This window comes from Myxocyprinus asiaticus, chromosome 42, assembly GCF_019703515.2.
Source record: "Myxocyprinus asiaticus isolate MX2 ecotype Aquarium Trade chromosome 42, UBuf_Myxa_2, whole genome shotgun sequence".
In the NCBI taxonomy this organism is placed as follows: Eukaryota; Metazoa; Chordata; class Actinopteri; order Cypriniformes; family Catostomidae; genus Myxocyprinus; species Myxocyprinus asiaticus.
The window spans coordinates 21,725,052-21,752,441 of record NC_059385.1 but is presented as its reverse complement, the minus strand read 5'-3'; the positions used below and the strand labels follow the sequence as shown (position 1 = coordinate 21,752,441).

The window sequence follows — 27,390 nt, the reverse complement described above, 5'->3', positions numbered from 1 at the left end:
TTTGAATAATGTTTTTTAACCATGTGAATTGAACCATGTTTTGAACTGTATCCATATTTAAGCAGTTGTAGATGGTTCCATTGGCTGTGATGGTTCTCAGGTGATACTCCCTGAAACAACAGAAAATATCTGTTTACTGATACCAAATAATTAAGGATTGGCTAATAGGACTGAGCGGTATCAAGATCAGTGGCAAGAGGTGATGGCCCAATGACGGGTAAGACTCTCCAATGGCAAGAAGGGGGGGGGCAACCTAAGGCAGGGCATCACCATCCTGGAAGGGGTGATATAGGTTTAAGGAAGTGGATGAATGCTTTTAGGTCGGAAGCATCAAAAGGGAGGTATAGAAGAAACCTGCCAGAAGATTTGAGTTCCACTCAACCCGGCTGCATTTTAATAACCGCTTTATTAAAACATCTTATCATAGTGTTAAATACCAAGCATTCTGTCACTGTGCCATCAGGGTATCATACCCTGTGTGGAAGATAAATTATAGAATTTGGGGGTAAAGTTTTGAGAACCGTTGCAGACAAACGAGTGCCTGATTTATTAAAGAAGTATTAAACAAACCTGGGAATATTTGTATGATGAAGAATTAAGATTGAAATATGATTTATTACTGTTACTTATGCTTTTATTGAACTCATGTACATTTTAATATGAATGAAGAATGGAAAAATAAAACATGGTGATGACTAAAGATTAACATTGCTTATCTTGTTTGTTTATAAATTTAAATAGAATTGTTTAAAAAAATGGGGTGCATGGTTGGCTAAAATTAATATAATGATTGTAATAACAATCCTTGTGGGAGGAATAATATTCTGTTGTGTGTTACCATTAGTAAAATCATTCTTGATCCAAGCAACAGTGAAGCAGATGACACTGGTCAATGTGAATGATCCAATGCAATGCAATTACAGCTACCCTGGATGGACAGAAAGGAAATTGATTCCTCCAATGAATATTTATGATGAAATGAATGATGAGCCATGCCCCGGGATGAAAGTGCTAGCCTAACCTCTCCCCGGAGGTGACCCTCTACGATGTGCAAAGTATCTGGGTTGAAGATATCTACACTACAAAAGAGAACTCTTAATATGATGATGAATATTTGTTTTATGTTTGATATACTCTACATGACTGTGACAACCACAGGCAAGGCTGAACCAATTGCATGCTCATGATTACAGTATAACATGCTTATAGGTTTCATTTATTGAATGAAGATATAAGGAGGCAGAATATTTTTACTCCGTTCTTAATCAAACTTGAATGGTGACGTTTGGTTCTGCAAATCTCCACCGGAGTGCGGTTGCATAATCTGGTCATTGGTAAAGAAGCTGTGTGACTTAACTTAGTTACTAGATAGCATAGCTGAGGTGACTGAATTATGAAACTGAGTGGTGGTGGCGTAGTGGACTAAAGCACTGAACTTGTAAGCAGAAGGTTGTTGGTTCAATCGTCACAGTCACCACCATTGTGTCCTTGAGCAAGACACTTAACTCCAGGTTGCTCCAGGGGGATTGTCCCTGTAATAAGGACACTGTAAGTTGCTTTGGATAAAAGCATCTGCCAAATGCATAAATGTAAATGAAACTGCACTCTGAATAAAAAAGTGAAGGTGTGACTTCTGAAAGTCACAGAGGGGGGATATGTGGAATATTTTTATCAAGTTAAATATAAATTAATTAAGTATAATCAATGTGAATATAGACATTTTATTCTACAATTATTTCTGATGGTATAGCATGTATTTTACTGTGTGTGTGTGTGTGTGTGTGTGTGTGTAGAGGCCTGTGGGAAGGAGGCCCCTCACATATGGTAAACTTGAGTCTCATGTTTTATCACTAGAGAAAATATAGGATAAGGCCCCGTAAATAGGTTCCAGATGGAGAGGGGCCCCTCAAATAGTTTCATGTTCTCTAAACAGACTGAAGACACAGAACAAAATGTATGGGGTGTATTGGTCACGCCCTTGGTGAATATGTGTATATAGGCCTATTTGAATACAGAAAGTTAGTTGTGCTGGGAGCAACTCGGCTTTGTTATCTCTGATAATAATGTCTATCTTCTGGCATCAAAACCCCAAGACTTCAAGAGTGATATTTCATAGAAATGGCAGAAGCCACAACATATCCTATTCCCTCATTAGTTCATTTTGTATAAATGTCCTCTAGTTTTGGGGGCCATTTACACGACAATGTTTCAACTAAAAACGGAAAACTTTTTATGCGTTAGGGCCTGAAAATGCAAACTTTTGAAACGGGTTTCAAAGTGCAAGTTTTTGAAAACAATGCCGTTATCATCTCCGTGTAAACATACAAAAACGTGAATTTGTTAAAACAATGTAATACGCACGCTTATTACGTGTTATATAAAGAATGATGGATTGATAGGCATCAATTTGAGATGTATAATTATCAGTATGAATACTGGTGTCTGTGCAAATAACAATAATCAACAATTTATTCATTTGGAGTGTTTTTGTAAAAATGTATTTGTATTTTAAATGTTATTTATTTACTTAATTTTATTTGATGTACCTTTACCCTGCAATTCATTCACCCACCGCTTATATATATATATATATATATATATATATATATATACATATATACCCTATAGACAGAGATGTGATGCTATGTATTCAATGATATGCTTAGAATATGAAAACATGAGGCAGTGAAAATCTATGTTAGATCCAGTGTACACAAGACCTCTCTCTCCATCAGAAGATACCCATATATCAGAGTTCTGTCTGATATCCAAAACCAGTCAACATCAACAGCTTGTTATGTTAACTCTCCTACCAGCCCAAGAGTCAGCAGGGGGAATACAGAAGAAGGCAGGAGATGAAGTGATGGTAAAAATGAGCAGAGTTTATTGAATAATCTTGAGAGTTCAGTCTATAAGCATGCGCGCGAGTACTTCAAAACAACGTGCGAGACATTCAAAACTACAATGGCAGACTACAGGACTGTGTTTGTGCTGCTCAAGATTTTGAGTTTATTGACGCTTCTCCAGCAAAGTAATTATAGTAATAAAGCAACCTCATCGTCTGTCCAGACAAAATTGCTCGATGCTTTCGCCATCTTCATTGTTTGTATTCACCGCTCTGGAAGAATGCTTATGTGCGCAGGCGCGTAGTGTTTCTTTACAAAGTGGCATCACAACTACTGGCCTGGCATGCATAATACAGCATTTTTAGTTGTTTTCGCGGATTCGTGTGAACGGGCATCGTTTTGACAACATTGTCCTCTGTACGCGAAACTTTTCAAAAATGCAAAGGAAAAACTTTTCCGTTTTTAGTACATCGTTGTCATGTAAACGTACCCTTATCCACTCCTTTGTCAGTCCTTGAAGTGTTAAGTTGTGAAGTGTTATGTTGCGCTAAGTCTTGATGTTTAGATTTATAGTTTGTTTCCACTCCAGCGAATGTTCTACTCCACTCCTAGACACCCAATGTTACAGTTGGTTTCAAACACCTAGTTCAAATCCCTCTTAAATTTGAATAATTTTGTGAATTCTACCCTCAAGTAAATTTTCACTATTATCATATATTTGTTATAGCTCTTGGGTAAACAAGCAAACATAAATAACCACACTGGTATACATCAAGGCATGTGTCAACTATATTATAAAGGCAGATTTGTACAGAAGTTAATGTATTCTAAGTATAAATGTATTCATGAAATTCAGGTGCTTGTTGTCACATTTTTATTGGGGCAGGTTGTCACGTGTTTTAAATGTCATTAATTTATCCAGTTTATCAATAACAGTATTTGTTGGAAAAAACAATATTTTTATATTTTTGTACGTTACCTATTCTGTTTGTTATTTCATAAATCCTTTTGTGCCTTATTGTTTAATCTTTGATTTTTGCTGAAAAGCTTATGAAATGTTCTTTACAACAGGTGTATTTTTAAAGCGAGGCATCGATTTTGACATGCAAAATCATAAATGTTCACATGAACCCAATGCCACTAGTTTAATGGTAGGTTCCAATGTTACAGCTTAACCAATATAGTCTGACATTATGCCCTACTATTGGGGCAGGTTGTCAGAAAATGTCAATGTGTGTTCAATAAACAGTATCTTTTTGGTCTATAACCTGGTCTATAACGGTGAAAATGTTCAGTAGCTTTTTGTGTGTGTGTGTGTTGCCAAGATGTCAAGATATGTGGTTATACAGAAATTGACTTTCAGAAATAAACTTACCCTCGGAAATATTCACTGGAGAAAAAGTATGACAACTAGCCCCGGTCTTCAATATATACAGTATATATACAGTATATTTATTTACAGTATATATAAAAACAATTGACCTCAATGCTCTTTGAAGGTTTAAATGTTGTTGCTGAAGCTCAACTAGAAACGTATGGCAATAGCAACTCCAAGGTTGGCGTTCGATTCCCAGGGAACACATCAACTGATAAAATGTATACTTGAATGCACTGTAAATGTAATTTTGCATGGCATGGGCAACTGAATATTCAAGCCAAAGTGAGCTGCTCAAGGTGGGTACAATGAAAAATGGTTAGTTATGGTATGATGTATAATAAAAATCGCTCCAAAGAGTCAGGGGACAGTTATTATCTTATTTTCATGAGGAAGGTAGGCTTATATTTCCCCCATGTTGTGCCTGAAATCAAAGGATGCAATTAGCAGACAAAGAACAATTGCCTGATACATTGCCTCTATGGAACAAAGTAAATCTGTTGTGGAGTCTAAGCATATTCATTAATCCGCAAATACCAAATGACTTGGCAGCGGAGGGCCCGGTTTTGCTTCAAAATTTGTCAGGTGCACAATAGCTAATGAATTCTGCCCTTTTCCCATCCTCATATCTACACGCTTGTTTAATTAAAGCTCTGAGAGAGGGTGGAATACATTGATATTTGATTAAGCATGCTGTTTAAAACACGCACCTCCACTGCGGTTAAATGTTGGACTATCTACGGTACTTGGCTAATTTTCTTCAATCAATTTAGCTCATATAAAATGTTTGGTTGGTTAAAGCTAATCTTCTGATAAGCTGTAGGAGTGTAATTAGTACAGAATCAGCAAGCAAAGCTGGTTAAATTCATAATGATGGTATTTTTTATTTTTTATGTTTTTTTTTATTTTGTTTGACTCATTGACTCTGAGTAATGAAATGGGGTTGCTGATGAATCATTTTCATAGAGAATGTTGTTCAAATGAGTACTTTATTGGAACAATATGACAATATGTCAATATTTTGATTGCCAATGTAATTATTGACTGAAGCACTTATGAATGCAGATACTATTATGGTAGATCACTAACAATGAGACTGAGAAATGAGACTGCATATTCAGTGGGAAACATCTGTATTCTGATGTGTTTCTGAGTGAAACTGGATATTCAAGGAGAATATTTTTAGGGCAAGAATTTAGTTTTTTCATCAGTATTTCATTGGATCATGAAAAGTGGTTGTTGTATACCAAAATGAAATCAAGTAGTTGGAGGGAAGGGGTTGAAAAGTCAAAGGGATTTGTGATGTCAGTGGAACATTAAGTTGTTTCAGAGGCAGAGCGAGATATTACATTTAAATACATTATTACAAACATTTACCTTTATTTAAAATAATGTGTTCCAGTTAATAGTGCACAGCAAGACCAGGAGCATGTTTATTATTATTATTATTATTATTATTATTATTATTATTATTTTCAATTTACTTTGTTTCTATAGGCTTTATACAGTAAGTTAAATGTAATTTAATAGTCTTGGTATTAAAGAGTAGTTGCAGGCTCGGGGGGTGGATTATAATCACCTGATTAACATGGACAGCTATAATAAAACTTTGCATAGGCTCAGGCTAGGGTCACTGGCTGCAGATCTCTCTGTAATTACATAATTGCCCTTGATGTTCACTGACAGAGATACAGGCAGAATACTTGCAAGCAAAAATGTGCATTCAAAATTTTGTCATGAAACCATGGCAGAGGGGGAATTCACTAGGTTCAGTGTATAGTACTGTCTATATAACAATGCTGTTATATAAGGTATATTTAATTCACACTTGCATTGTATGATGTTCTATTATTGCAATCCATGTTTGTTAGATACATATATATTTCTATAAAATAAAGATACAGTATATGCATATGCTATTTAAAATACTATGTTCTGTCTGGACTATATGCTACCTGTATGTATTTAAAATACATATATAAAGAAATATAGTGCAGAAAGTGCAATGCTTCTCCAATAAAAAGAACAAATATGCTTAATTACTCTGAATTATTTTCTATAACAGCATCCATTATCTATCCATTAGCAAAGACCAATCATTACACCTCAATGTTTCCTATTAATGTATTCATTAGCATTCCTTTAGGTTCGTAGTTGCTGAGAGTGCAAACAAGGCCTCCAGCTTACTATAACATGTACAACGAACACATGCTTGTTATTTGAAATAACAAAGCAAGTGTAGTTTGAGATTCTGTGGACACCATGGGTCATTTCACATTTACAGAACATCAGAAAGATTTCTAATGCTGATACGTATGCTTGCTCGAGGGTGCAGTTTTCTCCACCTGACATTTGGCCTCACAAATCCTGCATGCATGTGGGTTTCGTAAATCCTATATGTCAGACTATTAATGGTCAACAGGAGTTTTTAGTGGAGATGGAGAGCTGCATGTGAATTGCAAAGCACAACCGAGGCTTGCGTTTCTAAATCTGGTGCAGACATCCCAGGCATCCTAGTTGGCAGAGTGTCTGTTGGTGATTTTCTCTCAATGCCACAATATGCTTGTCTGTGTCATGGATCAGCCTGAATATTGCCCATGCCGAGAGGGCTTTGACACTGCAAGAGGGAGTGATAGAGTGGAAGGGGTTATGCTCCAACAGAGCGCTAAGTCATTTCAGGATCACAATGAGGATCTCTCTAGCGTCCTGCTTGCTTTGGCAAAACCCACAAACCTTTTTGTATTACACTGCACTATTTTTATCCATACTTTTCAATATTAAATGAAATATAAGAATATTTATAAAAAAGTATCTTGCTTAGTCCACGAACTTGGATGGATTTGTTCCCCTTAAAGGTGCAATATGTAACAATTTTCATGTAATATTCTGCTTTTTTTTTTTTTTGCCAACGTGTGAACGGCTTGTAATGCAACTTAAAAAATAAGCCCTTCACGGACTTCCTAGGTTGCCTATTAAAGCCTGTAGACTGATTTTCATGCGAAGGGAGTGGGTCGCTTTTGCCGGGAAAATCCAAAGGATGTGACGTTTATGCGTGCTCCCGAGAGCCTTGCCTCAGTGCTTCTCTTCCACTATTCAACAGCGACAACAAACTGCAACACTAAGTAACATTATCTTAGAGATGGCATCCAGCAAACGTCTGGCTCCCAGCCCAACACCAGCCCAAAAAAAAAAAAAACATTAAGCTACTGAATCCAGTCTGGCTAAGCGGGACCGTGATCGTGGTCGAGCGAAAATTAGAGTGAACATTGTCAGGGCATTTGATTCCTGGAGGGACCTTCATTCGGTTTTGGGGATCAAAACTGACCCTGAATTGGCGTTCTTCTTATTGGACAGGTAAGCTTACATAACTGCAAAGCATGTGAAATATAGTGCCATAAGGATTGATCTGTGTAATTTTAGCTAACTTGATCTTGCCTGCTAATGCTGACGAATTGTAAGCTACCTATAAATCATTTCAATGACCTTCTCTTTATACTAAAAGTCAGGTATGCTGATTCCCAGTATCTGACATAAACAATGTTAATCTGTAATTATTCAGCAAGGTAAACTACAATAACACATGAAATGAATGCTAGACAATGTTCAAGATAATGCAAAAAGACCCTGTAACGTAACTTGGTTATACAGAAAATATATACAATCTATTATTATAAAACAATAGCGCAATATATCAAAATGACAGTTTTGATGGAATCACATCAATACTGAATTGTGTCAACATATTTATATTGTACAGTCTATTTTATAAACAGTTACTGTCATCATCCACCAAATTTAGCTAACAGCTATTGATAAAGCTGGCTAGCTAGCTAACGCCGACATAGGCTATCATATAAATGCAGTCAATGTATCATGCAAAGAAAAGTGATTACTTCAAACTACAGTCTCGCAGAGTCAGACCTATATCCACACTTTGTTTTAGCCCTGTTCCAGCACTGGAGAGTCAAATATAATATACAGTCTCAAAGTTTGTAGTAAAACAATCATAACTATGTAATTTTAATTATGCTACCTCATCTGTCAGCATGATGTCGGTGAATCTCGCTCGCTCGCATCCCTATGGAGTGTGTGCACGAGCATGAGCAACAGGTAGCTGGCTGCAGTTCACTTAACAGCCACAGGTGTCATTAATAACAAGTGTTTCTGAATCTTACATACTGCACCTTTAATTAAGAATTAGGCTTAAACAACACAATTAAAGGGAGAGTTCACCCAAAAATGACATTTCTGTCATAATTTACTCATCTTCAATTTTTTCAAAACCTGTATGATTTATTTCTTCCTTGGTTCACAAAAGTAAATGCTAGACAGAATGTTCAGTCTCAGACACCATTCAGTTTCACTGTCTGGAAAAAGGTGCAATAAAAGTGAAGGGTGACTGAGGCTATTGTCAGTATCTAACATTATGCTTATCTCCTTTTGTGCTCCATGGAAGAAAGAAAGTCATACAGGTTTGGAACAATATGAGGGTGAGTAAATGATGACAGAATTTTCATTTTTGGGTGAACTAACCATTTAAGATGTCTTCCTTTTGAAACTGCTTTCATGTTAGGAGCACATTTAGAATTCCTATAGGGAGTTCAATAGGTTTTGAAAAAGAGCAAGTGTATCCCACTTCATGCTTTCTATTGCTTTGTCAGTCCTTTTCTCTCCCTACCTACATCCAATGGCTGGTCTTACCCTTCTCTTACACTCTCACTGTTTCTGCTTCTTTTTATCTGCCCTTTCTTTAAATGTCCTATCACAATGTGGCAAGTTTGGCCTTTTTTGTTTTGTTTTTAAGTAGGCCTATTTCTTTAGAGGTAGAAAATCCCTACCACTCTATTCAAACAGAATGACAGAAAGACAAACCTGTGATGAGACTGTTCTTAGTTTGGGTGATTATTGGGAGTGTTTGTTGGACCATCCAATTCAGTCTTCAGTGGATTTGATAGAGTTCTGTCAAGGTGCAATCATTGCTGCATGGTCCCTTGCAACTTGAGAGCAATCTGTATTTTTCCTGAACTTAGGCACAGAAAAATAGTTTTAGTGGACTGAAGAGCAAAGTCATAAGAAAACATCTTAATGAGGGCTGGTGGTGCTGTCCAAAGTAGGACACAAAACTAGGTCCATCCATTTTCAAGTGCCATAGCAACTTCAATAGAGAAATACTCTTGAGCAAACAAAGAAAGATTGTTTGTCCATGTACTGATGTTGAGTTTATTTTTGAATATGTTTTACATGATCACCATAACTACATTAATGCAAGCAAGTCTGTAGCTGTATCCCAAATGACACACTATACACTATGCACTTACAAAATACACTATGCACTCAGCCATGTAGTGTATGAATTCTACAAATTTACTACATGGAAACATTCGCCGTTTAACAGCTGACGGATATGATGTGTTGCCTGCTCAAAATCCTGCAGCACAACTCACAAAGTCTTCCATTAAACGCAACCCAAATCATTATAAAAGGACAGAGATTGTTTACTCTAGCCATCACTGGATGATATATTGTGTGTATGTATCTTTCGTATAGCCTACACAATGTATTTTCAGTTTCAAATATGTCTTTTAGTATTTTGACAGTGTAAGGTGGTGCCAAGTCATCTGGAGCCAGGGAGCACAACCCTCTGAGAAAAAGAATGCCTGGGACAGTCAACATTGAACTTTTGAGAAAATCTGCATACAAACATTCTCGCAAAGACACTATCTCTATCCCAAAGCACACCCAACTGAGCAAGAATTGCCTCGTTGTTGTCCTTTACCTTTACCCCCTCTCATTCTCTCCTTCTCATCACAGAATTACCTCAAACCCACCTAAGATCTGTATGAACAAAAATACCATATCTAAAGTATACAAAAAATGTAACTATTCATGTCTGATATCATTCAAAAGGTCTCAGTGTGAGTGGTACTACGGTCTCATTCCCACAGCTGTAAAATACATGCTAACACCGTTTTAAAGAGCCCATATTATGCTCATTTACAGGTACATAATTTTATTTTGGGGGTCTACTAGAATAGGTTTACATGCTTTAATGTTCAAAAAACACATTATTTTTCTCAAACTGTACATTGTTGCAGCACCTCTTTTCATCCTCTGTCTGAAACGCTCTGTTGTAGCTCCTGTCTCTTTAAAGCCCCCCTTTCCGAAAAGCCCAGTCTACTCTGATTGGTCAGCTGGCCCAGTCTGTTGTGATTGGTCAACCACTTAGAGCATGTGTCGGAAATGTAACAGCCCTTACCAAAACCGTGTTTCAGCTCCCGAGGCTTCCTGAGCAGCGCATTCCTGAGGCAGGCATTATGCAAATGTGTTACTCGTCACGGAATGCTATGTCACGGAAGTAATGGCTGGACTGCAAACCAGGCGTTTCAGGCAGTTCAGGAGCAGTGTTTTCTGTGGGAGACTGTAACTCTCTTTGGTGTGGACTTTGTGCTTTGTAACTTTGCAGACCTTTTACATGCACAAACAGCTATATTACACACTAAAGGAAAGGTAAAATCCCAAAAAGCATAATAAGGCCTTTTTAAGAATTTAGGGGAATTCTGATCACTCCTGGGGGCATGCACCCCTCCTTGGTCTTTACCGCCTGTATGCAGATAAGATGTGCATACCTAATCCATACTTCCATACCTAATCATCCCCAAATTCTTACTGTTAATCATTTGACCTTTGATGTTTGATGAAATTGATTTGATTATCTGGTCTGGGTATTTAAGAAAACTTAGCACATTTATCAGTAGAATATTCTGTAGCCAGAAGTCCCTGTAGTGCCAATACTACATACTTTGCTGAAGTAAGGGGGATTTCTGTAGCCAGATTGAACCCCATGGTGTTGTGTGTGACAATCCAACAACACAATGTTCTATTATAAATTCAGGTATGCATCTCTTACTCTTGATTCATCTTTGAGCATTGGACGTTTTGTATTAATTATTTCTGAATTGATTAAATTATGTAATAGGCATGAAACATATTTACCTGACTAATAAATAGTTATTTTGATTATTCTGAATCTTTCTAAACTCATTATTTTCAGTAAATTAAGCAAAAGGATGTTACCGTAAGAACATAGGTCAGGATACCATTATTACTGCGGACAATGAGTGCGAGCAAACCATCATGTCCCTAACTTAAGCAAGCTGTATGTACGTGACTAATAAACTATCATTTGATTGTGTGCCAGCCTAATTCAGTGATATTAGTAAACCTCGCACCTCATATTATCTGGCCAGCATAAGACCCTAAGCGACATTGCCACCTAATGAACGAATAATGAGACAAAGTAATCAAAAACACTACATTATGATTATATCTAAAATGATGATCAGAAACTGATTGGAACTTTAGTCCAAATTGAAGGTCTATTAAATTGGAATCAGATCAAATTAATAACTGAAGTCAGATCAAGTCAATCAATCAAAATAAAATCCCTTTATTGTCAACCATATACACAAGTGCAACAGTGGGTTAAAGTCTTGGGTGCAGTTCCGAGCAACATAGCAGTCGTGACAGTGATGAGACATATACCAGTTTACAATAAACATCAGATTTACACAACACAATTTACATATCTAATATACACATAATTATACACAACACAATATACAAATAATAATAATATATAATGTACAGTATACAATACACACAATATAGAATACACATACACACAATATAGAATACACAGTATACAATAAAAATAGTATATATAAAATATACAGTAGGTTGTATTGTGCTGTATTGACATTCAGGCTGTCAGTTGATATTCAGTTGCCAGTGTGTTGTTAAGAGAGAATGTAATTTATGACAATCCAGTGTAAGATTAAGATTAATAAAGTGCAGTGCTGATTATTTTAATCGTGAGAGATCAAGAGTTCAAAAGTCTGATTTCTTGGGGGAAGAAGCTGTCATGGAGTCGGCTGGTGCCAGTCCTGATGCTGCTATACCGCCTGCCAGTGCGGGTCCTGATGCTGCGATACCACCTGCCTGATGGCAGCAGTGAGAGCAGCCCATGGCTCGGGTGGCTGGAGTCTCTGATGATCCTCCAAGCTTTCTTCACACATCGCCTGGTATATATGTCCAAGAGGGAGGGAAGCTCACCTCAGATGATGTGTCTGGCAGTCCGCACCACCATGTGCAGGGCTTTGCGGTTGAGGGCAGTGCTGTTGCCGTACCAGGCAGTGATGCAGCCAGTCAGGATGCTCTCTACAGTGCTGGTGTAGAACCATGTGAGGATGTGATGGTTCATTCCAAACTTCCTCAGCCATCTCAGGAAGAAGAGGCGCTGGTGAACCTTCATCACAATGGCCTTAGTGTGGATGGACCATGTGAGTTCCTCTGTGATGTGGACACAGAGGAACTTGAAGCTGCTGACTTTCTCCACCGGTGCTCCATTGATCGTGATGGGGCTGTGTTCTCTGTCTTTTCTCCTGAAGTCCACCACAAGCTCCTTGGTCTTGCTGACATTGAGGGAGAGGTTGTGCTCCTGACACCAGCATGTCAGAGTGTGCACCTCCTCTCTGTAGGCTGTTTCATCATTGTCAGTGATCAGACCAACCACCGTCGTATCATCATCAGAAAAGTCTAAACTAAATTAAAGTTTAAGACATAAAACCAAATGTGCGCCCGAAAAGATGAACATGTGCAGACCTTCGCCATCCAGCTGGAAAACGCCATCGGACCAGCGGATTGGCCTCTTACAACAGTGTGAATTAAACCTATTCAAGGTTACATACAGAGAAACTGCATAATAAACGTCACCATTAGTTTGCGCAGTTATACCAGTTTCATACACTAACCTGCAAACTCATCAGTGTCACTTTGTTAATTCCTGAAGATGTCCAAAAACCTTTGTAACTTTTGTGTGTATGGTGACTAGAGACTAGATTCACAACTTTGGACTGCCATCTGCACTGCATTGACACGTCCTGTCCTTCCTGAGATGTGCCGTAGCACATTGCGTGCGGTTTGCAACCGCCTTTGCACTACAAAATGACGTAGAATCGTGCAGAACTTGGGACTCACCTTGTGTTCATGCCTTGTGTTCAACAAACCAACAAGTTCTTGTTTACCCAAAAATGGAAATTCTATCATCATTTGCTCACCTTCATGCTGTTCCAAACCCGTATGGCTTTGTTTCTGCTTTAGAACACAAAAAAAGGTGTTAGGCAGAATGTTCACTCTAAGTCACCATTGATTCTATGGAAAAAAGATGCAATGAAAGTGAATGGTGACTGAGGCTTACATTATGCCTAACATGTTTTGTGTAGAACAACATAAAGCTGAGTAAACAATGAAATAATGTTCATTTTTGGGTCAAATATCCATTTAATTCCCAAAATGTACCCTTATAACTTTACATAAACAATCTAAGACAACATTTCAGTTGCATGGTTTATTTAGTGGCTGTCTCCATTTCCTCTAATGTGACCGGTCAGTATGTGGTCCATTTGCATGGAATTAACTTTCTGCAGTATCTAATCTGTTTGTACATAGCTTCTGATGAAAGGAAGCTGTGTGAATTTTATTTTTTTCCCCTTACCTCAGCAGGCAGTAAGTAGGCCCAGCAGTCCACAATGCCTCATTGAAATGCCAGGCTTGAGAGGGCCAGTTGCTTTAAAAGCACTCTCTGATTACTCGCATCAATAGGACCCTATTTGTTGTGGCTCCCGCAGCAACTGCCAAAGCAGATGGGTTATAATTCAGGCCGATTTGCACTGCTTAAATCCTATAATGATTCCCCAACACTCCCAAAGGCAAACACTAACTGCCATTTCAGAAGTCTGAACACTCCGTGTTGGACTGACTGCATAGAGAGCAGGTACATGTTAACTTTCCACACAATCAAGCTAATTGTCAGCTTTACACACCAACAAAACAGCCTAATTTTTGTTTTAATGCCCTAAATCTACAACACCATTCTCTCTCATGCCAAGTAAAAACCAAATAATCTATTATGCAACACTTGCAAAAGCAACCCATAGCCATTTGTTTACAGGAATCCATCAAGAACCCTCTGAAAAACACTATTCATTGATATCAAATATATTCTGAAGGTGACGTGTGTAATTTCTATGTCAATAGCATCACCAAATGGAATTGCATAAATAATGCAATAATCAAACAGGTTTTCTGAAAACTCTTGTTAATCATCCATTGGTCAAGTAAACAGATAGACCCACCCCTAGACTCACAACACTGGTTAGGCCAATGTTGCTACAGTATGTTGTATTGACCGAGATGCTCAAACAAACAGAAGAATGTTTAGAAATTGCACAGAGCCACAGAGTTTAGACTTTTCAGAGGAATGAACCTGTGAATTACTTACTTATAGATGACTCTGCAAGTTAAGCTAACATATAAAAAATACACAAATCACCTTTAAAGGAGGTTCAATACCAGTTAAGCTCAAATGACAGCATCTGTGGCATAACGTTGAATGCCATTTTTTTTAAATAAAAATTCAACTTGTCACTCCTTTTCTTAAAATAAAACTCTGATTTACACTGAAGCACTTACAATGGAAGTGAATGGGGCCAATCCATAAACATTAAAATATTTACTTTTTCAAAAGTATAGCCACAAGATGTAAACAATATATGTCCAGACCTCGGTATTTTTCCTGAGGTGTATATTAAAAATAATTGCCTAATAATAACTCTTTGGTGCTGCAAAGATAACCGACCTTCTCAGGTGACTGCTTGCTTGAGTTGACCAATGAAATCGGCTGGGGGACAGGCTTTGCATTCCACTGTGCTGGACTATGTCAACAAACCGGGCAGGGCAGGCACCTTAATCCGCTAAAGCGTTATGAGGTAACTAGAGAAACGTACTGATAATGATATGCTTTTCTTTCATATCAGTTTGTGTAGGGTTGAAATGCATGTTAAAATGATGAGGTACCACTATATATTTTTATTTTCATTGCAAGATTATCCTAGCAGAGGCTGGTAACATTTGCCAATAAATATCAATTTACCCTGTGTTTACTTTCTTTACTGACACAGACGAAAATGAAAAGACTGCATCAATTAAAGCTCAGCTTTGGGAAGGGAAGCAACAGCGGACAAGATGAGACTGAGAGAAAAAGAAAAAGAGAAGATGATGGAGATGAGAGAGGAAGAGCAGGTACTACCCACTGTGCCCAGAATATGATTAGCATTATGTTACTGTGCTGTTTAACACAAACAAAAACTGACCTGATCTCATTCAAACAATGTAGGCCTAATTACCACAGAGATATATGTTCTTTGGTAATTACAGTGAAGCCTATAGGTTCAATTTAATTTCATAAGTATAGTGTCATAATACAGTATAGTACTATTATATAGATATCATTTTGTATAAAACACATTTTTCCTACATTTATGTACTACTTGAGACACATTTTTATAATTCAAATCCAAAAAGATAATTTATGCTACTGCACACTGACATGGTTTTAAAGCTATTATTATCCAACGTCTCCAATGTCGATCAGGGAAATCAATATTTTTCGCCCCCAACCCCACTAGCAAACTTAGTTTTTGGACCTCTGTATTTTTTAAACCCTGCATACGGCCATGTACGTAAGTGTTAACATGATTTTTTTATAAAATCACTTGCTAACCTTTTCAGTGTAGTTATATCTAAATTTACAACTTCGTTGCCATGCCAATTTAATGCCATTAACCCTAAACCACTTAAAAATTATGATTTAAACAACTTTACAGCTCAAAAAATACACAAGTTTTAACATAAGAATTAATGTAAGTGCTTTTATGAAGTTATAAGCTTCACATTTCTGCCTTTAAACCCTCCAAAAATCAGTCCCATTCCATTGTGAATGCCACACTGTTTTTCTCGGTTTTTGCTTTTTTAATGAAAAGGAGGGAGTCGAAAAAGTTTTTGTGATAGTTTTATATATATATACAGTATATATATATATATATATATATATATATATATATATATATATATATATATATATATATATATATATATATTTTTTTTTTTTTTTTTTTTTTTTTTTTTCCTCTAGTTATTAACCCTTAGTAGCACTCCAAATGATGTCAACCTCCCAATCCACCTATCAGCCTTGCAACCTTACCTTCATTAAGACCCATATGGATGCTCCAGTAGCTCTGCAGACATTGGAGCTCCCTCTTCATGCCCCTCTTGCAGCGGCAGTCATACAGGGGGCTGTCCTGCAGCACCTCAAGGGCTGCCTGACACTCCCTGTTAGCCAGCATGGTAGTCCGGTCACGACCTACCAAGCACTGGCGCATGATGCGAAAGCGTGAGCTGCACTGTGAGTTTTGGTTGCACACCTCGCTGGCCCGCAGACAGTCCATGGGGGCTCTCCATCCATGCGTTCCCAGCCCTGACAAGGCAGAATGGCTGGCCATGGAAAGTACCACCTCATCTGTGGGAAGGGCATGGGCATCATTAGACTGGGTTAGAGACAGTGTGAAAGACTTTTGCTGAGTAATAAGTCCACACATACACATGAAGCCTTGAAATGGGTATACACAGGCATGTCTGGTGTATGCACTCTATGGCTTAACCATGCATAACATCTGTCCATCAGCTTTTGGAGTGGAAATGATATTTTGGGAATTGCAATTTTTCTTTTTTTTTATTTTTCTTTTTCTTTTTCTTTTTTTTTTTCAATTCTGACCTAATTTTAGGGGGGAAGAGAGGAACTGTCTTTTAAAATTATTTTGCCTCAGCATATTTTAAATGACTCCCAAGCCTTTTTCACAGTGATATATTATATAAATGCCTGAAGCAATAAGCGAATGTCATAAAGTCTATTGAGAGCGACTCCTGTCTGCTGGGCAAAGAACTACTCCAGCTGGCAGTAAATTGAATTACTCAACACGACTGGATATGACAGCTTTAAGTTACGTTTGAAGACATGTCAAACACGATCCATCTTCATTTCTAGGAAAAAAAAAAAAAAAAAAACATGTCTCGAAGCCTCGTTCGCTATGCGCAGTTCATAATGAATTTGTAGGCTAAAGTGACTGTGGGGAAATCAGTTTAATGAATCCTGTTAAGAAAAAATATATTTAAAAATGTTTTAAAGCAATGTGACAAGACATCCTCAGTCAATAAAACCTAGAAACGTGAAATCCAGAACGTGATTTAATTGTATAAATAGCTTCCCGCGCTTTCCCCCTCATGTTTTCAGCACCATGGACAGTTCATTGTAGGGGTTCTGTGTAAAATGTTAAAATGTTTTCTCTAGTATTATACCGTTAATTTAGTCATTTTCATCGTACTTGGTGATGTTGTATTTAAAGACTATTAAGCATTTAAGACAATGACAATATTTGAATTTAGTGAGTGCATTATGTGAAGCGTCTTTTTTACCGTCAAATCGGTACTTAAGCTGTATGCAACTCTCTCAAGATGATGTATGCTTGTCTGTATACTCTTTTCATCATTCTTTTATGACGAAACACCATTTTCTCCTCGGGTTATTACTTTCTGTTCCTCGTGTCATTTATGAAACATTGGCTTTAATACTCACCCAATAAAAACAGGACGCTCAGAATATTCAGTAAAACCATGATAGATCCCATACGAACAACCGGTTAGGTATTACGATCCGTCTGCCGTTAAAGCAGATAATTTCCGGTACGCTCAAGCACAATTCCAACGGTTATTTAACGGATGTCTTTTTCACATCACAGGTTCATTTCCAACAAACAGTCAGTCAGCCTTTGGTCAGTCAAAATGTGGTTGAAACCTCACAAATCCAATAGCTACGTGAATAGCTCCACTTGCAACTTCTGAGAAACAAGCTAGTGAAAAAATACGAATGGATGTTTATTTGAAGAAATTGTCCAACATGTCATACTTTCCACGAGAGCGTCGAAGCATTTCTCCGAGTTGGAACGAACAGTGCACGAGCACGTGAAGTCCCCGTTTCAAAACGTGAATAATACTGTTTTAATTACAAGCGTTAGATAACCTCGAAAATACGCACGCACAACTTTTATTTCAGGAATAGTACGGCACTACCTACTAAAAAACTTCGAAGGCAAAATAATATAAACAAAACACAAGTAGTTGTTTTCTTTAATATTATTCCCGACAATCCCTGTATTGTGCAGACACATATTTCAAACATGAGTTGAAACTAAACATCTCTCAAATCTCTGTGTGGAATTATGTGAGAAAAGATCAATCCTCCGCGGTTGATAGCCTCGACTTTAAACTGGACAACCTTGACTTTAATCAGAAATCCTTCACTCAAGAATGTGTCCACCCGCGTGCCTGTGGCTTCAGAACTGCCGTAGTTTATCCGAGTGTATCGCCTCTATGATAGTGAAGAAATAAAGCACTTCCAGTTCCGCTTATCGTCCTCTCTGTTTTCTGTGGCGGAGAAAAATGCTTTTCTCCCACGGAATTGAAGTTACATGTCCGACCCTCGGGGCTCTGTCGCTCTTTACGTCAGAGCGGACGCAATGAAAATAGCCCGGCTTTCCACATATCACCACACGAATCTAACAGCGACGCACCGGCTGGAGTGCAACAAGGGCATCGACGTACCCCATAGGACGGTCATTACTGTGAGACGTCCTTGTGTTCAATTTGCAATTGAAAAGTGACAGTTGTGTGAGCACAATTGGAAATACATGTCCAGCAAATAGAATGGGATATGCTAACAAATACACCTCCACTGCTTAGTGCAATATGTGTAAATAATAATAATAATAATAATAATAATAATAATAATAATAATAATAAATATTAGCCTAGAATACGTTTTGATGGTCAACAATGAAAAAATATCAAAATGTTTGACTGGCTAATTATGTAATTATTATTCAAATTATTATTTATTTGTGGATTTCCTGACTACAGGTCTGGAATCACTACATGTCCCTCGCTGTAGTTCTGTGCAGCTATTAAAGGAATATTCTGTGTTCAACCCAAGTTAAACTCAATCCACAGCATTTGTGGTAATATGTTGATTACCACAAAAATAAATTCAACTGGTCCATCCTTTTCTTGAAAAAGGTAAAAACAGGGTTACATTGAAGCACTTACAATGGAAGTGAATGTGGCCAATTTTTAGAGAGCTTAAAGGCAGAAATGTGAAGCTAATCATATTATAAAAGCACCTACATTAATTCTTCTGTTAAAACGTATATTTTATCTGAGCTGTAGAGTTCTTTAAATAATCGTTTTTACAGTTGTTTAAGGGATTTAGGGTTTACTCTGTTAACGCTGTAATGGTAAGAAAGTTGTAAAATTCTATATAACTTTACACAGAAAAAGTTAGTAAACAATGTTATAACATTAAAATCATGTTAACATTCTTATTGTTTATGCCTTATGGCAATACTTTTGAAACAGTGAGTATTTTAATGTGAGTATTATAAAATGCATAATACAATAAGGTAACATGGCCTGTTTCAAAAGGGGAAAATGGCAACAGAATGTTGTTTACCTGTCAAGTGAAAACCGTATTCACTCGCATCAAGTTGCTTGGTATTTGCACAGTCATTGGTCTGCATTACTGTGCACTGGTTTGTGAATGATATATATAATGATTACACTGGTATTTTAAATTGACAGTCAAGACAAGAAATTTCACAATTTGTCAACATGATCCTTCAGATTTCTCCCCCTAAGCTTTTCAAAGTTGAGAGGGAAACAATCAGCCAACACAGAAGACGAAATCCTGGACCCCTCTTAGTCAAAGCTGACTTTGACAAGCCCATTATGAGAAAGAAAATAATTTTCTCACTTCTCATTGTGCATAACCCTTCACGGTGCTTCAGAATCTCACACAAAGCCTTGCGGTTTTGATGTAGTTATCTAATGCAGTCATCAGTAATGTACATTTCATCCTATCTGCTTTGTTTTTTCAGCAGTGCTTAACAGGGCCACTGCATGCCAGTGTATTCCTTTCACCTGGATGCAGCCATCTGTGTAATACAAAGAATAATTTTACTCTAATGGAAAATAACTGTTTTGCGCTATAAGCAATAGTATAGGATTTCCTGTTTTCATACAGCTAAATGCTCATTATGGTTTTGTTTTCTTGAGCACTAGATGATCCCAGTACTATCAATATTTATTATGTATGGCACAGTGTTTTATTATTTGTAAAACTGATGGAGGTATTCAAATAAGCCTGAATGAAGCAGTTTTTTACTGCAGAAGAAGATAGAATATCATTATCTCTGCAGGCTGTTGTCATTTAAGTGCATGTGATATTTTTGTTGGCTTGTCTCACATCCTCTTCCATCTGCATTATCTCCATAGGATCAAACTGGCATGCATGGTGGTCTCATCAGACAGCTAGGCTGTAAAAGAGTGACAGAGTGTGTCTTGGTTACTATTATCTGATGCAATAATCATGTCCTGTTTTCACATTTCACACACAATAGCATAAGCCACCATCTTTGCCAATGTACATTATGCAGACTGAGTCATTCCATGACTCAACTTATGAGTTTTTCAATTAGCAAACCCTGAATCTTTGTGGTATATTTTTAAGATGTTGTCACAGTGTTCTGATAACAATTTTGATAGCTTTTGCTGCATGTTTGAGTCTGAGACTGAAGTAAAGAATGCCCTGTACCTCACTTCCTTCTGAAGTCATATGATGGCTTTGTGTAGGAAACAGACTAAAATCTAAGTTGTTATTCACTGAAAATCTTGCCTTGAAAATCTTGTAATGTATGACTGTTTTCAGTGCAAAGTCTAAACTCAGTTCCTACATTTGCAGTTTGGAGATTCCACCAGCAGGTGGTAATAAAGTTCATGTCCAAACTCTGAAAATATAGTGGTACATTACATTATGTCCCTGACAATCACAGTTGTAGCCGTTTTATGAAGCAAAACTATGAGATTTGTGTAAAACCTTCTAGAGGTCATGGATTATTTTTTAATTATTATTTTTTGTTTTGATTATATTTCTAATGATCTAATTTGTATTAATATTTTTTTTTTCACCTGTAGTAGTAGAGTGATTTTTAAGTCATTGCAAAAGAGGCCAGTGGAAGAAGTTGTAGAGGGTAAAATATCTGGATTTTACGGAAGGTGGTTATAAAGGATTTTTGACCACTTTTTTATTTTGATAATACTTTCGTTTCATTTTAAATGTAATTTTAATTTAGAAATATTTTTGGTTTAATTTGAAATATATATATATATATATATATATATATATATATATATATATATATATATATATATATATATATATATATATATATGTGTGTGTGTGTGTGTGTGTGTGTGTTTCAATAAATGAATTACATTTTTAAAGCGAAATCGACCAGTAGAAGTGAGTGCAAGAATCCACAGCCTAACCTGAAATGCATGATACAATCACTTTTAAAACTAGCTATGGTTTGTGTGCTACTTGATCAATATGATTAATAACACTGTGTAACACTTTAACTTTCAAAGACACTATCTCTATCCCCAAGCACACCCAACTGAGTGAGAATTGCCTCGTTGTTGTCCTTTACCTTTACCCCCTCTCATCCTCTCCTTTTTTTTTTTTTTTTTTTTTTTTTTTTAAATATCACTGTCCTGGTCACAAAAGCAAAGTTTGTGGGGAATAATAGCCATTTTCTATACTTTTGAGGCACAAGCAATTAGGAAATAACACTTACTACCAGGAACAAAAAATGTGTTACATAGTGTAATCTTCCATGCATATTAAAGGAATGTGTCACTGTCACAGAAAATATGACTGACATTCAACAGGGTTGCAGTTAATGCACAAAATAATGTATCTCCATATTTCTGTTCTTCTAATTAATTGCATACTGTCTATTTACACTTCCAACTTCTTATGAATGTGCTGTGTTTGTTTATATGGCTGATGCTTGAGGAAATGGAATATATAATAGGATTCAGACAGTGCTGGAGAAGAACCTCAGAATTAAATTGCACTTGACCCAGCCGATTAGCGCTTTGCACGTGCAATTTTAAAAAAGGTAACCCCCCCCCCCAATAATCAAAACAAGCAAGTACAATATCACACATAATTAGGTATAGCTTTGAAGCGAAATCTTTTAAAAACAGGGATGAAATTATTTATCAAAATATACCACAGTCAAATTATCTTTGAATACAGACAAACTTTATTACTATTCTAAACATAAAACTAATCTAACACATACAACATGAAACAGGTTGGTGAGTAGTGACAGAATGTGAAATAAATGAGCAATACAGAGAAAATGAACTTTATGGAGTCTGTTGACAATGCCTTAAGAACCATTTATCATTCTTTGAGTCTAAATCGAGTTGCAATCAGATTACCCAAAGTATTTAACTAATACACCAGCATTTTGAGCAAAAGTCTGGAGATGTACTTGCGTGTCGTTGCGTTTCTTTGCGTTGCATTCCTTGTGTTGCTTGGTTCTTTGGCATTTGAAGAAAGTTCGTTCTGTCGATGTCTTGGACTCTGTTATGATCGCTGATAGTTGTTTTCTGGATGGATGATGAGGCGGCTTTGAAGCGAGGCCTTCTGCAAGGAAGGCTCGTGACTCCCGTTGGGTGTGTGAACCATAGATCAGAGAGTGAGAGGCTTCCTTGGGATGAGTCCCGAATCTTCCTTGGACTCTTCATGGCACGGAGGATGAGGAGCTGCAGTGAAGAGCAAAGAGACCGTTCCAAGAGAGCAGAAGAGAGGAGAAGAGGAGGAGGAGTTCTTCCTGTTTTGGAGACATTTGAACTTAAATTGGCCACACCCCAAAGGTGTCCTGAGCCAATCAGAAGTGACTTATCAGAGTCACATGGTCGACTGGTCTGTCCTTTTCAAAGTTGATTTACAATCCTTTGTGTGAAGGATCCTTTCAACTCCTGCTCAAAATAGTGAATGTTTAATCATGAACTTTTATATCTTGAAAACGGTGCAAGAGACATGACATTCGTTGTCATCAATATTCTCTACGTAAACAAGCAAGAATTTACATACTAAATATGACATACTTTCATAAATATTACACGTGTAAGTAACAAAACGTGAAAATCCCTGATTACCAATCATACTGGTTAATTCATTGGTTTTACAACATGGATAATACATTACACATTATGAGAAACCTGAATAGTTACCATTCTTAGTACAATGAGATGAATAAATACAAGATTGAAGATTATAATCATCGATTTGTCAGTTATAAGTGATTACAAATCACTATATATATTTTAAAAAGTACATCAGGCTCTAATCATTAATTTGTCAGTTATAACAGTGATCACAGGTCATAGTTATTTTCAGAATTATCTAGCAAGGCTAGGTATTGCGTACATTGTAGGTTTAAATGCATTCTGTACATTTTAGAGGGTTAACTCAGAAAAGTACAACGTTCATGGATTCCTTTTAGCTGCTATTTGCAGAATAATCATGATGTGTCGTGATCTGATGAGTCTAAGTGTAGCAAATTGGTTTGTATCAGAGGACAAAACAGAGTGTGTTCTGAGTCTTTCTCGGGAATTCCAGGGAGGGTGTTCTCTGTCTTTTATTGCCCGTAACCTTTGCACTTAGGGCCTCTTTGCAGAGAAGTTCTCAAGTTATGTGCGATCTGGACAAATCTCTTTTGTTAGTTTTATTGGGCAAATGTGAGCGTCAGCTAGGTTTCTTTACGCCTTAGTCAAGAGATTCTTTTAATTTATGACATTGAGGAATTCCAGGACTAAAAGTTTGGGTTTTCCTAGATCCAAGTCATATTGCTGCAATTCTTCTGCATCTAATATCCTACACCCACTTCCTTCGCGCCAGTGACTTATCGCATAACGCTGCACTTAGTGCTCTTATAATAGGGCCCATTTACTTCTTTTGTGTTCCTTGGAAGAAAGTCATACAAGTTTCTAAAGATATGAAAGTGTGTATGGGGGAAAAAAAACATAACTGAGATACGTTTAATTTCTCAATTGATTCTTATAGACAGCCATGAGATTAAATAGAGAGTAAATAAGTAATCTAGCTCCTCAGGTTTTTCTCTTTCGAAAATGGCTCACAGCCTGTCTGCACCAAAAGTAATAGAACCACATTATAATCAATGATGCTGTCCAGAGGTGAACTGGCCATTGGGAGAACTAGGACTTTTCCCTGTGGGCTGGCCGTGAAATGGGCCGCGATATGCCAAAGTGGGACAAAGGCCTTGATATGCATGATGAGGCAGCAACACATATTGCCACTACCCCCCCCCCGCCCTTCCTCCAGGGCTGAATTTTTCTCATTTGTCTCATTTGTGGTTATTTTAATTTTGTTTCTGAGGCATTTCAGGAGAAAAAATGGAGACAAAGCTGAAATATACCAACAATAAATGAAGTCTCCTAAAAGAAAAAAAAAGTCCTCTGGGCAATTAAATGAATTTACATTTATGGGCCAACAATTTCTGTAAATCTACATGCTGCATGTACTCTCAAGTTGTTGCTGGTGTGTATGTTGTATGTAAATCATGGACACAAGTCCTTCCCCAGCAATTCTCACTTGGTTGACCTCGGGCTCCCAAGAATCTGCGTGGGTTTGTCAGCTCAAACCAGATGCCCATAGACTGCATGACAAGGTTATTCTCTGAGACAGAGCAGCAAAAGCAATGGCATATTTAAAAAACACACATCATCCACCAGTTGCAAAGTAACAGTCCTTGCCCATGCACAAAATGTGAAAGCACTGACCTTGTCATCAGCCAGGACAAAGCTGACTTTAAAGTGAGACAATAAAGCACACTTCACCTCCAAATCTGTCATCAGCGATGTGGGTATGTTTGTGACGATGGAGAAGGAAACGATGTGACAGACTTTCCTTGTGGAAAACTCTGTCCACATTGTTCACATGTCAGTTGGGTGGCACACGCTGTTTGGACCCTAATGAGAAACAAATCGCTCTTTTTCTTCTATAACAACTTGACTGCATTTCAAAATTCTTACATAATCTTGCATTACCTTTTGTATATTACAAGATTAAGCTCAATGTCTGCCTATGTGTGTTAGCATTTCAGAGTTGGAGGGTAGTTTGTTGTGTGATCCTGTGAAGATGTCACTTACTTTTTGAAATGGCCACTGTTTAAATTTTTCACTGTAAAATTAATGAGCCACAAAATTCGAAAACTTTTTATTTTTATTTTTGCTGTTGATTACAATTTACAATCGAAGTGTTGCTTAAGTTACTACCTGCAGTTATTGCACTCTTTAGACCACTTTGAATTTAAAGTTGAAGGAAAAATGTGTTGAAACTCTGAAACTGAGTAAAAAATGTTGTAATAATCATGATGAAAACATTTTGTATGCTGTAGAGACAGTAAAGAACATAGATTGTAAATAACCACCTATTTTTTTTTTTCATTTTATTTTAGCTGATTGTATTTTAGATATAGCATGGCATAGATGTTTTATTACACTTTTGTATGTTTTGTGTAGCCTAGTTCACTCAAAAATGAAAATTCTCTCATCATTTACTTACCCTCATGCCATCCCAGAAGTGTATGACTTTTTTTCTTCTGCTGAACACAAAGATTTTTAGAAGAATATAAACAGGGTCCAAAAATTTGAAGCTCAAAAAAGCACATATAGGCAGCATATAAGTAATCCATACTCCAGTGGTTAAATCCATGTGTTGGTGAGAAACTGTTCAATATTTAAGTCCTACTCAGCACCAGGAGTGCCTCCTCATGACCCGGCCACACCCTCCACCTCGTCACATACCCCAACGCCTGATTAAGGCCTAACCTCCAGGCGGATGGCAGGACATGGACTCCATGACAGCGCATCCTTCCTCCTTCCAGGGTTTCAGAACCAGTGTGGCAGACAAGCCTCTTTTTTGGTAGGGAATGGAAGAAGTGGGAACTGGGTTAACACTCACAAAGACTTTTAATAAACAAAACACAGCATAAAACTGCTTTCCAGCATAACACAAAAGCGCACACACACGATCACTGCTGCGTGTCTCTCTCTCTCTCTCTCTCTCTCTCTCTCTCTCTCTCTCTCTCTCTCTCTCTCTCTCTCTCTCTCTCTCTCTCTCTCTCTCTCTCTCTCTCTGGTGTCTCCGGCCTCTCCTTATCTCTCTCTCCTGCTGATTGGGGCAAATCAGCGCCAGGCATGCCTCCTCACGTCCCAGCTACGCCCTCCTCCTCGACACAAAGGGTTTTCAAGCATGAACTGTCCGTTGAAGGTCCTGCCACAGCATCTCAAACGGGTTCAAGTCAGGACTTTGACTAGGCCACTCCAAAACTTTAATTTTGTTTCTTTTGAGCCATTCAGAGGTGAACTTCTATGCTTTGTATTATTGTTTTGCTGCATAATCCAGTTGCACTTGAGCTTCAACTCACAGACTGAACTGGACATTCTCCTTTAGGATTTTCTGGTAGAGAGCAGAATTCATGTTCCCCTTAATTACTGCAAGTCGCCCTGGCCCTGAAGCAGCAAAGCATCCCCGCACCATCACACTACCACCACCATGCTTGACCGTAGGTATGATGATCTTTTTGTGGAATTCTGTGTTTGATTTACGCCAGATGTAATGGGACCCCTGTCTTCCAAACAGTTCCACTTTTGACTCATCAGTCCACAGAACATTCTTTGCTCAAAAAAGCTTTGAGGATCATCAAGGTGATTTATTTATTTATTTATTTTATTTCTTTTTTTGCAAAATTCAGATGAGCCTTAATGTTTTTCTAGGTTAGCAGTGGTTTTCGCCTCACCACTCTTCCATGGATATCATTTTTGGCCAGTGTCTTTCTGATAGTGGAGTCATGAACAGTGACCTTTATTGATGCGAGAGATGCCTGCAGTTCCTTGGATGTTGTCCTTGGCTTTTTTGTGACTTCCTGGACGAGTCGTTGCTGTGCTCTTGGAGGCTACTTCTGGGAAGGTTCACTACTGTGCCAAGTTTTCTCCATTTGGAGATAATGGCTCTCACTGTTGTTCTTTGGAGTCCCAGAGCCATTGAAATAGGTTTGTATCCCTTCCCAGACTGATGTATTTCAATCACCTTTTTCCTCATCATTTCTGGAATTTCTTTCAACCTTGGCATAGTGTGCTACTGTGTGAGACCTTTTAGCCAACTTCATGCTGCTGAAAAAGTTCTATTTAGGTTTTTATTTGATTGAACAGGGCTGGCAGTAATCAGGCCTTGGTGTGTATAGTCCAGCTGAACCCCATTATGAATGCAGTTTCATAGATTTGGGG

The 27,390-nt window shown here is 37.6% G+C and overlaps 1 protein-coding gene across 4 annotated transcripts in view; it reads right to left on the bottom strand.

The window, feature by feature from the left end:
* Nucleotides 1-18,510, bottom strand: part of LOC127433005 (GDNF family receptor alpha-2-like) — a 108,870-nt gene extending 90,360 nt beyond the window's left edge. For 2 of the 4 annotated variants that reach the window (XM_051684585.1, XM_051684586.1), the window contains exons 1-2: nt 17,750-18,510; nt 16,322-16,636 (exon numbers count right to left, since the gene is read on the bottom strand). In XM_051684585.1, coding sequence (XP_051540545.1) covers nt 16,322-16,636; nt 17,750-17,801 — 367 coding nt within the window. In that variant the 5' untranslated portion in view covers nt 17,802-18,510. Of the gene's footprint in view, nt 1-16,321; nt 17,038-17,749 lie in introns of those variants that run through there. The other 2 variants (XM_051684583.1, XM_051684584.1) reach the window with 1 other exon arrangement.
* Between the last annotated feature and the right edge of the window lie 8,880 nt (nt 18,511-27,390).